The 11,424-nt window shown below is 42.3% G+C and overlaps 1 protein-coding gene across 1 annotated transcript; it reads right to left on the bottom strand.

Annotated features, from left to right (window-relative positions):
• Nucleotides 1–8,436: 8,436 nt before the first annotated feature.
• Nucleotides 8,437–10,370, bottom strand: LOC132131065 (granzyme G-like). Its single transcript, XM_059542988.1, has 4 exons — nt 10,236–10,370; nt 10,003–10,141; nt 8,689–8,952; nt 8,437–8,579 (listed from the first exon to the last, which is right to left on the bottom strand). The coding sequence occupies exons 1-3, from the start codon at nt 10,361–10,363 to the stop codon at nt 8,776–8,778; spliced, it is 444 nt and encodes a 147-aa protein (XP_059398971.1). The 5' UTR covers nt 10,364–10,370; the 3' UTR covers nt 8,437–8,579; nt 8,689–8,775.
• Nucleotides 10,371–11,424: the final 1,054 nt, after the last annotated feature.

Raw genomic sequence — 11,424 nt, 5'->3', positions numbered from 1 at the left:
TGTGGTGAAGAAGGTCACTGGGCAGTGGGCTGTCTAAAGAGACCAACACGGCAGGGAAACTGGAGCCGGTCTCTGCCGAGGGACAAACAGTGACCGGGTCTCAGCGATCGTCCCAACCTGACACTTGTCACACTGATCAACGTGGAATTGAAGGACTGGAAAAAAACAAAATAATGGAAAAGAGAAGGAAAGAAACAAACAAGACAACCAATCCATTCACTTATGACTTACCTCACAGCAAAGGGGAACATCTAGCCAAACTCATTGGAAGGAAAGCTCTCACCCATTGTAACCTTAATGGATTAGCAGTCAGTGCTCTGCTGGACACTGGTGCTCAAGTCAGTATGATTGATAGAGACTGGAAGAGTAAATATCTACCTGACACTCCTGTTAGGGCACTCAGCGACATTATAGGTGACGAAGACGAGTTAAGGGTGTATGCAGTGAATGGTGACGTTCTCCCTTTTGATGGCTGGGTTGACCTTACAGTCAATTTGATGGGGAATGAGGACCCTAATCTGTCAATCACTGTGCCTTTTCTTGTCAGCAGTCTTGCTCTGGAGAGACCACTGTTGGGTTTCAACATGCTGGAAGAGATGATACAAAAACAACCTGAAAAGCTGATTCCAACCCTTGTCGTTCTACTCTGTAATGCCTTATGTATACCAGCAGAGAAGGCAGAGCTAATGGTGAGCTTCATCCAAGCCAGCAAACCCTCTGTGCAGTGCGGGCTCCTACGGACAGGCAGACAGGACATGGTTATCCCAGCAGGTCAGGTAGCCTGGGTAAAGTGCCAAGTCCCTCCCCTCATGAGTACATCTGACACAGTCTTCCTATTTGAGCCTGATGATGACAATGTGCAGTTGACAGAACTGGATGTGGGTGAAGGTCTGTTGGAGGTACAAAATCCAAGAAAACCTTATGTAGCTGTACCTGTGGGTAACAACACTAAACATGCAGTAACTCTTCCAAGAAAGACAGCACTTGGTGGCATCCACTGTGTTGAAAAAGTGATCGCAACAGACTCACCTGAAGCACCCGAGCCCACAGTGACTGTTAACAGTGCTGTATCAACATCTGTTGACGCCCATCCATCATCATGGCAACCTCCCATCGACCTCAGTCACCTTGATGATAAACAAAGGGAAAAAGTCAACAAAATGCTGTGTGAAGAAGCCAGGGCTTTCGCATGTGACGGCGATGATATTGGATGCATACCAAGCTTACAAATGTCAATTGCCCTCACAGATGAGATTCCTGTACAGAGAGCATACTCAGCAGTCCCCAAGCCACTGTTTAAAGAGGTAAAGGAGTACGTGCAGGAACTGCTGATGAGAGGCTGGATTGTTAAATCTAAGTCCCCTTATGCTGCCCCAGTTGTCTGTGTTAGAAAGAAGGATGGCAGCCTACGTCTTTGTATCGATTATCGGCTCCTGAACAAAAAGACTGTGCCTGATCGACATCCACTACCCAGAATACAAGACCTGACAGACACACTGGGGGGCTACACCTGGTTTAGCATCCTAGACCAGGGAAAAGCTTACCATCAGGGTTTCATTGCCGAGGGTTCGCGTCACCTGACTGCCTTCGTCACCCCGTGGGGCCTCTACGAATGGGTCCGTATCCCATTCGGACTCTCAAATGCCCCAGCAGCATTTCAGCGGAGCATGGAGGAGGTGCTAGGCCCCCTCAGGGATGAATGCTGCATCCCTTATCTGGACGACGTGCTCTGTTACGCAAAAACATTCGATGAACATGTGGAGGCCCTCCGCAAAGTGCTCCAGGCTCTTCAACATCACGGAGTCAAACTGAGACCTGAGAAGTGTGAGCTTTTCAGACAAGAAGTCAGGTACGTGGGGCGCCTTGTGTCAGCTGATGGTATGAGGGGTTGGCCACTCGCGGACGTCACCCTATCACCCACAAGGCAACCCAGCTGAGCGCCTGAACCGCACCATTCTCCAGATGTTAAGAACATTGACTGATAGTGAGAAACTACGATGGAAGGATCATCTCCCGCATGTTATACATGCATACAATTGCACCAGACATGAGTCAACTGGCTACTCACCGTTTTTCCTCCTCTACGGACGTCACCCACATCTCCCAGTCGACTTGCTGTTTGGATTGGTTGGAGAAAGGGAATCATATTCACCTACAGGATTTGCAGAAAAATGGGCTAAAAAGATGTCAGAAGCCTACCGCATTGCTGGTGAGAATAGCAAAAAGTCCAGTGCAAGGGGAAAAGTGACGTATGACAAGAAAGCAAGGGGGGTTGTACTGCAACCAGGGGACAGAGTTCTGGGGTCTCATTTATAAAACTATGCGTAGGATCTTTACTAAAAGTTTACGTGCGCCCAAAAGCCAAAAATGGCGTACGCCAAAAAATATTCCGATTTATAAAACCGTGCGTACGCACACCTGTAAGCAATGTTCCCTTTATAAATCACAGATCACCCGCAGATGTGCGTACGTGAACCAGCCTCATATCCCGCCCTGTACACGCCCATTTTTAACCATAAATAGTCAATGCAAATCACCTCATGATTGCTGATCAGCATGTAAATGAGAGTGGAATCCCATATATACCTGGAAAACTGGCATGCGACCCGCCAATTAATTAATCCAAGAAAGTGAAAACGTGCATTTCTGTTAGCCTAATTTTAATAATGGCGACAAGTGAGAAAAGAGGAAAAAAACGTAATTTCTCAGATACTGAGATTGAAACACTTGTAGGGGAGGTGGAGGCTCGGAAAACTGTGTTATTTGGTGGCCACAGCAGTGGGGTCACTAATAAAAAGAAGCAGTGCGAGTGGCAAAGTATTGCTTCTGCCGTCAATTGTGTCAGTGGGACAGAACGGACAGTTGCAGAATTAAAGAAAAAATGGTCCGACCTGAAGGTATACAAATTTTTTTTTTACCAACATATTACATTTGTGTTTTATTAGGCTATATACCTATATAAATAGCAATATTGATTTTCAAAAAGTTTTATTTACATGTGCTTACAGTATGCAAAATATGTGAAATAAAGATTCTCATTCATTCAAGGTGGAGGCAAAGAGAAAACTGTCCTCCCACCGCCAGAGCGTGGCTGCAACTGGTGGGGGCCCATGTACAGCTGATCTCACATCAGTGGACAGCAAAATCGCGGCTATAATTGGGGAGGTCAGCGTGTGTGGTATTGTGTCGGAAAAGGAGGGAGACACTGACGTGACTGAAACCACAGAGGAGCAAGGTTAAACCGATTTTTAATCATTAACGCTGTACATTTGAGTGTGTGGGGTGATAAATGGATAAATGTTGCCAATTGTTTGTCCTCCAGTCCTTCCGGAGTCTGAAGCTGTAAATGAACAGGAGGTTCAGGGTGAGGGGTTCTCAGATGCAGATGCACAGCGTCCGGCTCAAAGCAGTGCCCCTTCTGCGTCTGGCAAGTTCAAAAGTGGTCGGGTACTCACTGACGCAGTCCTGCAGTTACAGCGAGAGACAATAAACGCTGTCAACAGGGTTGCAGATGAGCTACGGCAGATGAGAGAAGTGATGCAAGAAATTGCACAATCATTAAAAGATGCAGTTAAAACATGAACCTTGAGTTTTGTCTTTCTTTACAAACGCCGCATGACATCCTCACGGATTCTTGCACCTCGTTGATATCCCTCTTGTCGGCCAGGGGGCTGTGGCTCGGGGTCGTAATGCTGGGGTAGAGGGAGATCAGGAGGGAGAGGAATACCGTTTCTCAGTGCTATATTGTGCAAAACACCACACGCCCTGACAATCTTGCACACTTTTGCTGGATGGTATAAAAGTCTGCCACCCGAGGCATCCAGAGCACGCCATCTGCATTTCAGGATGCCGATGGCACGCTCCACAACTGCGCGGGCACGAGAGTGGACCTCGTTATAATGAGTTTCCTCTGCGCTCTGCGGGTTTAAAAATGGGGTGAGGAGCCAGCGTCTCAGGGGGTAGCCACTGTCGCCTGCAGGTTATAATTATATTAAAAACAAAATTGTTACAGTTTCTACTTTTTAATATTCTTAAACTCACCAAGAAGCCAGCCATCACGTACTGCGCCTGCATTTAGTCTGTTCCCTACACTGCTATGTGTCAAGATAAAGGAATCATGTGTTGAACCAGGCCAGCGTGCCACAATGTTTGTGAGGGTCATGTTGGAGTCACATATGATTTGCACATTAATAGAATGCACATGCTTTCTATTAACATAAGCAAATTCATTTTCAGATGGTGCCCTTATAGCAACATGAGTGCAGTCAATTGCGCCGATTACATTTGGGAAACCAGACATTGCTGCAAATTGCGTTTTAATTTTGGCCTGTTCTCGCACAGTGTAGGGGAACCTGATGTATCGACTAACCATATTAAGTATACCATTTAAAACGACAGATATTATGGCACTCAGGGACGGCTGTGATATACCAGACCTATAGGGTGAGATGATAGATTGCCGGTTGCCAAGAACCCCAGAGTGGTGAGGACTTGTATTTGGACTGGGATGGCATGGTTCCGGCGTGTTGCCCTCTCTAATACTGGACCCAATTCAGCACATAGATCCAAGAGCACAGCTCTAGGGAATCTAAATCGGCTTATTAGCCAGTCATCATCATGGGCCAGGAAATCATCATGGCCCCTGAAAACTCGTTCTCTCCTTATTCTGCCATTAGCGTAATCCTCCAACAGTGCCAGGAGTGCCATCATGAAGCATTACATACCCGGGTCACCGGAGAATTTATATGTTTCTAGCAAATAGACTGATCGTTAACACCTTGACAAAATCACTTAATTAATTTGTGGGCGAAAATTTAAGACGAAAATGTTATAGTGAACACATGCTTCTTGACGGTTTTGTAATGAACACCGTAATAGTTAGGACCGATGATGAGTAGCGATTGTGCTTCATGACTGTATTTGCAGACTTTGACATTTTATGATATAGGCTATGTACATTAAGGAAAATATTTCCTTTTTACACTGTGTTCTGCAGTTCTCTAATAAAAGGGTATTTCATGCTATTCTGTAGGCTATCACATGTATCGCGCCATGTCCTCCTGTGCTCCCGTTGTGGACAATGTGACTGTAAGGCAGCGCTGATTATTATTTTATTTTACTTTTAATACATTTTGAATTACGTTTGGATTTTACTAGATGTATATAGCCTAAAACAATCGGCACAAATAACACTGTTGGATTTAATCTTCATGATAATGTGGATATAACGTATGAAATGGAGTGAAAATTAAATGTCATTCATTCTTATAATCGTTCTTCTCACATTTATTTTCTACAATCTAACTTCAGTTCACGACCTCACCATCGGTGTCGCCAATTCCCTTTGTCTCCAGAATGTGCGTACGCACGGCTCAAAGTTTGCTTAAAGGTGCGCACATTCTCCCGTCAAGTTTGTTTTTTATAGATCACAACCTTTGCGTGGGAACTGGCGTACGTACGTTTCCAGCCCCGTTTTGTGCGTACGCACGCTTTATAAATGAGGCCCCTGGTCCGGAACCTCAGTGAACGTGGAGGGCCGGGAAAATTAAGGGCATACTGGCAGAAGACTGTATACATAGTCAAACGTCAACTCGCTGAGAACCCAGTGTACGTTGTCTGCCCTGAAACTGGAGACAAACAGAAAAGCAGAACACTGCACCGTAATCTCCTTTTGCTGGTGAATGGCTTACCTGTCGATGTCACTCCATCTGACACCAGATCTATTCCTGAGAAGAAAACACATAACAGACAAAACCAAGGGAGAATGACAGACACCCAAAGACGAGCAGACACCAGTGATGACAGTGAAAATGATTCAGATAATGATTCTGGCTCGGGATACTGGTTAAGGAGACCGACTGAAAGGATAGAGGAAAGACCTGTTACTTACCAGGAGCAACTCACCAGGTATCCAGACATTCGGGGGTCAGAACCAGCACCTGTAAGGAGAGAAAATAATACTGTACCTGAACACTTACCAGATCCTACTGGTGAAAACCAACCTTTACTCACTGTACCTGTGGAAGGGGAGGAAAACAATGGGCACCAAGACTCTGACTCAGAAGCTCAACCTTTGACTCCTCCTGTAGATCACACTCAGTCCGACTTCAGAAGGTCAGCTCGTGAGAAAAGGCCACGTCGTTTTCTCACATATGAGTCATTAGGTGAGCCATCAGTCCAGACGCACGCCACAGTTAACTCAGTGCCTGGATACACAGCACCCTATATACCTGTCATAGAAGCATCACATCACACTACACATGCACCCTCAATCTTTCCATACATCCCGCCTCTTTGTATGCCATATTCACACCCACTCCTTTATTCCCAGACAGCATACATGCCATACCCTTACCAAGCACCAGCCACATATATTCCACCTACTATGCTTGTTTGTTGAATAGAGATTTGAGAATCAAGGTTAAAAATTGAAAGATAGTTAAACTGTTTTGAGATAAAGATTTTTGGAAATGTCGGGAGACATTCTTTTCTGTCAGGGAGCGTGTGATGCCCACTAAAGTGTTATCACATTTGTGGTAGTTTGTGGAATTTTAAATTGAATGTTTTTGGAATATTTGTGCAGAGGTAATTTACCATGTTCCACCATCCTTGGACTAAAACATTTTATATAGAGGCAATGAGTAATTGTGGAGTTCGCCAGCAGGGGGTAGTGTGGCATTTATTGTGCTCCACTGGGCTTTACGTCAGTTTTGTCCGCTTTGCGATCTTCCTCTTTCTGCTGAGCGAGACGAAAAACGAACGCAGTTTGCCTGGTCTCATTTATTTCTCCTGTTTCCAGGTTGGTGGAAAATTAAATTAATCTAAGTACCTGAAGTGTAATATGTTGACATGTCACTGAATGTTTTAATGTTCGCTAATAAGGCTGTGTTATGAGTATGTGGACATAATTGTACATATGGCAGTCGCCACATTTTCGTGCCTGTTAATGTCACCTGTTACTACCAAAGTCACGTCTGAAGAGTTTTATTTTTTTAGCTCCTTGAACATTTTTGTAAAGTCGTAATACTCTCTAACTGTATGATATTGTGTAAAATTGTGAAAAGCTAATGTTAAAAACTGAGTTTGTCAGGGTTAAAACCTGATGTTAAAAGTAAATGTGATTTTATATTTTAAAAGTGGTTAAAAACAAGTTAAAAGTCTGTCAGCTCATGCATTTTGGGAAGAGTAAAAATGACTTTTGCTGGAAGAAGAAGATGCATTTAGGAACCATATGTAAATTGTGACAAACTATGTTTTATTTATAAGTGATAACATAAGCTATGTTTTATTTTGAGTTAAAAAGATACAACTTAAAGGGTAACCGTGGTTATTGTCATTTTGATTTATTTAATCACTCAAAACTCAGTATTTGCTGAAAGATGGAAAAAAAAGACAAATTGTATTTTATTTTGAAGTCGTGTTTATTTGATAGTGAACATTGAGTGTTTGTAACAGAGGAGGATTTAAAATGTGAATGTCTAATAAATCCTCTCCTCCCTCTTTCTGCTGAGCGAGACGAAAAACGAACGCAGTTTGCCTGGTCTCATTTATTTCTCCTGTTTCCAGAGAGAGCATATAAGCTGTTTATGTGGTGCCAGCTGGTACCTGTAACATATGCGTGTTATCTGTTTCTGTTTTGTTTTTGCCTTGTTGGCCTTTTTCTTTATTAAAAGATGTAAATTCCCTGCATTTGGACCAAGACCCTGTTTCTTCCACGGCGCACTCTTCACTGTGCCGTGACAATTTTCTCCCAACTGTTTACATTCACTAAGACATAACCGATTTGTGATGACAAAATTATGCATTTTAAAATATTTTCTTGTGTGTTTGACCATTTACGCATGCACCTGAAGCCCAAAATATACTTTGCGTCACCCAGTTCCGCTCTATTTTGGAGCTCTCACACAGAAAGAATAAACTCTTTACTTTCTCATTCATCTATGATTCTTGATTGTGCGATCTTAAAATAAGTATTGCCAACTGAAAGCTGCACTGATATATTTACATTCGAAAATCAACAGGGCACATTTATAGGACATAAACGATCACAATCTCTATGTTTCATTTGAAAAGTAGTTTGTGGATGTCTTAAAGATCGATTGAGATAAAAAATCATCACCCACAACGAGAACCTTTATAGTAACTAATGTGATGGCATATGTTCTTTCTGTAGGAATTCCCCCCTCCCCCAACAAATCAATTGCTTGTGTCTAAAAGCCTTTTAAAATGAAGCTTAATATTTACATTTATTATTTTTAAAGCATGTAAGTGTCTTCTCATTTTTTCCCCTAGTGCTACATATATTTTCTTGTACATATATTTTCTTGTGAAACTTAGGATGTGGTAGCAGTGGTTGAGAATTAAACTGCCCTCTAACTAGTTTCTCTCTCTCTGAAGTGGCAAAACAATGTATTTTCATAGCATCAAGCACCTCCTTTGATCACTTCATTGATCCAGCGTCTGAATTTTGAAATTTCAGTGTAAACATTGGGAACATTTGGGTAGTCACAGCATCCCATGTTGAATGAAACAATTCCCACTGCTGTCCCACTGCACACCAACGGTCCACCCGAATCACCCTGCAATGACAATCCATTTGAGATTGATTCCAAGCACATTTTATTGAGTTTAGAAGAATATAGGCTCACTGAATAGGAACACCAAAATATTGCTTTACACGTACCTGACGTACCACATACCACTTTTGGTCTCGTAACCCCCAGCACACAAGATGTTTTTGGGAAGATTCACATTCACTTTTTTCCACATTGTCTGTCAGGTGGAGGAGTTGATAGGTGACACATCTGTCACCAGCAGATCGTTCACCACATTTTCCTGTTCAGTTTGACCCCATCCTGCAACCTGGCACTTGGTCCTTGACTTCAGGGGTTTGACTTTGCTTGGTATTTTGATGGTTTTCACACCTTTGTCGGTTTTCAGCTTCTTGGACAGCTAAAATTTCACAAATGAAAAGCGTTGTTTTTGTGTTTACCATTAATGGTTTGTTTAATCTAATTACTTATAATTAAAATGTAAATGTATGTATAATTATTACATTCTAAAATTGTCACGCTGTCTAGTCTCTGTTTCCCTGGGTGTCCACTAGTGGGCTCACTTCCCCCTAGGCACTTCACCATAGGCACTAGTATTCCACTAGTCTTGTCCTGTCATCACAGTAATTGCACTCCTGCTAATTGCACCAGGTGCATTCACTTAATTGTCATTAGCCTACCTATAAATACATGTCTTTCCATGTTGTCTGTATGGAGTTCTTACCCTTCGTGTTATTAGCCTTCTCGTCCTCCGAGATTCTCCTTTGTCTTCTCGTCCTCCAAGATCCCTCGTTTTCCGAGTTCCCTTTCCTGTCCCTTTCCTTTGTTTGTTTTGGACTGCTTGTTTGGTTTTGACCTTGGATTGTTTTCGACCACGATTTTGGATTACCCTTTAACAATAAACATCTGTAATTGGATCTACTTTCTCCTGTGTCTCACTGAACACGATCGTCACAGAAGGACTCCATCACTGAGATTCAGCGGTATGTCTGTTCATGTTTCCTCCCCAGCCACCGAGCGGGAGAGGAATGGTTTTGAGGGAACCCGCCTGGTGGTTTTCCGTGGGACTAGGGGAGGTCGCAAGGGAGTTAGTGGTAGAGAGGAGGTTCGGCATCGCTCTCCACCATGGCCCCCCTTCGACCCTGGGCTCGTGTGGAACGGATCGGAGCTGCTGTCTCACCATGGCGGATGGAAAGGAGAAAGGAAGCGTACGTCCACGCCACGCTATGTCCTTCCTGGACTTGTGTTTTTGTGTTTTGTTTTCCTCCTCTGCCTGTTTTCCACCTTTGGACCTGGTTTTGAGTTTAACAATAAACATCTGCAATTGGATCTACTCTCTCCTGTGTCTAACTGAACACGATCGTCACAAAAATAAAATGTAAATATTTATCATACATTTATATGTAATAATAATATTGCTATATTTTATAATATATTTAAATTTATGTACCTTCAGAAGCATGATGTCATTCCCAGTTTCAGCATTTTTGTAGGATGGGTGCTTATGTCTATTTTGCACTGGATATCTTTTCAGATTTGCTCCTTGTGGACTGATGTTGTGGGTGCCCAGGATCACAGTCATGTTACCACTTTATTCATAGCTTGATAATGCATAAATAAATGCATATTAGTAAACCATTTTGTTGAACACCAAACATATTCCAGGTTAACAGTTGGCTTTACCTTTTATCGCAGTGTGCGGCTGTGAGCACATAGCTCGGGTTGATCAGGAATCCTCCACATTTGTGTTTTCCATTAATCTGCACTGATGCCATGTACAGCATGGAGTTCTTCTTGGCTTTTTTTGCCATTGATGATATCAGAACATGTACTTTTTATGAATAGGGTGTTTCAGGGACAAATCCTTTGTTTTGTTTTGTTTTTTGTTGTGAAGCTACTGCATATGTTTGTAAAAATCTTTTAGTTATGACAGGCAAAATTTGTGACCCTGTTGCTATATATATATAAACAATTGAATGTCTTTTCATTTACAATATGATGAATGAACCACGAGTAGTCAAGTATTTTTTTAATTAAAAATTGATTAGTAGAAATCAGTAGTCGTGCAATCCCTATATATATATATATATAAACAAACAAACTCAATTCCAAAAAAGTTGGGACACTGTACAAATTGTGAGTAAAAAAGGAATGGAATAATTTACAAATCTCATAAAACTATATTTTATTCACTGTAGAATATAGATAACATATCAAATGTTGAAAGTGAGACATTTTTAAATGTCATGTCAAATATTGGCTCATTTTGGATTTCATGAGAGCTACACATTCCAAAAAAGACAGGTAGCAATAATTGTCCGGAAAAGTTAGATGTACATATAAGGAACAGCTGGACGACCAATTTGCAACTTATTAAGGTCAATTGGAAACATGATTGGGTATAAAAAAGAGCCTCTCAGAGTGGCAGTGTCTCTCAGAAGTCAAGATGGGCAGAGGATCACCAATTCCCCCAATGCTGCGTTGAAAAATAGTGGAGCAATATCAGAAAGAAGTTTCTCAGAGAAAAATTGCAAAGAGTTTGATGTTATCATCATCTACAGTAATATCATCCAAAGATTCAGATAATCTGGAACAATCTCTGTGCGTAAGGCTCAAGGCCTGAAAACCATACTGGATGCCCGTGATCTTCAGGCCCTTACACGAAACGGCATCACATACAGGAATGCTACTGTAATGGAAATCATAACATTGGCTAAGGAATACTTCCAGAAAACATTGTCGGTGAACACAATACACTGTGACATTGTTTGGATTTGGCCGCTAAAAGGATATTTACACCCATTTATTCAGAAAGAGATGATGCCCACTGCCATTGAATTGCACACCAGCGGACCTCCAGAATCACCCTGCA

Source organism: Carassius carassius, chromosome 48 (genome assembly GCF_963082965.1).
Source record: "Carassius carassius chromosome 48, fCarCar2.1, whole genome shotgun sequence".
Classification (NCBI taxonomy): domain Eukaryota; kingdom Metazoa; phylum Chordata; class Actinopteri; order Cypriniformes; family Cyprinidae; genus Carassius; species Carassius carassius.
Note: the sequence above shows the minus strand (reverse complement) of the source record. Positions and strands in the feature narration are given on the sequence as shown.

Coding starts and splice junctions, on each gene's coding strand:
- LOC132131065 (XM_059542988.1), bottom strand. CDS start 10,363: ATGGCAAAAAAAGCCAAGAAGAACTCCATGCTGTACATGGCATCAGTG. Junction 10,142..10,235: donor GCCGCACACTGCGATAAAAG/GTAAAGCCAACT, acceptor CTATGAATAAAG/TGGTAACATGACTGTGATCC. Junction 8,953..10,002: donor ATGACATCATGCTTCTGAAG/GTACATAAATTT, acceptor GTGAAATTTTAG/CTGTCCAAGAAGCTGAAAAC.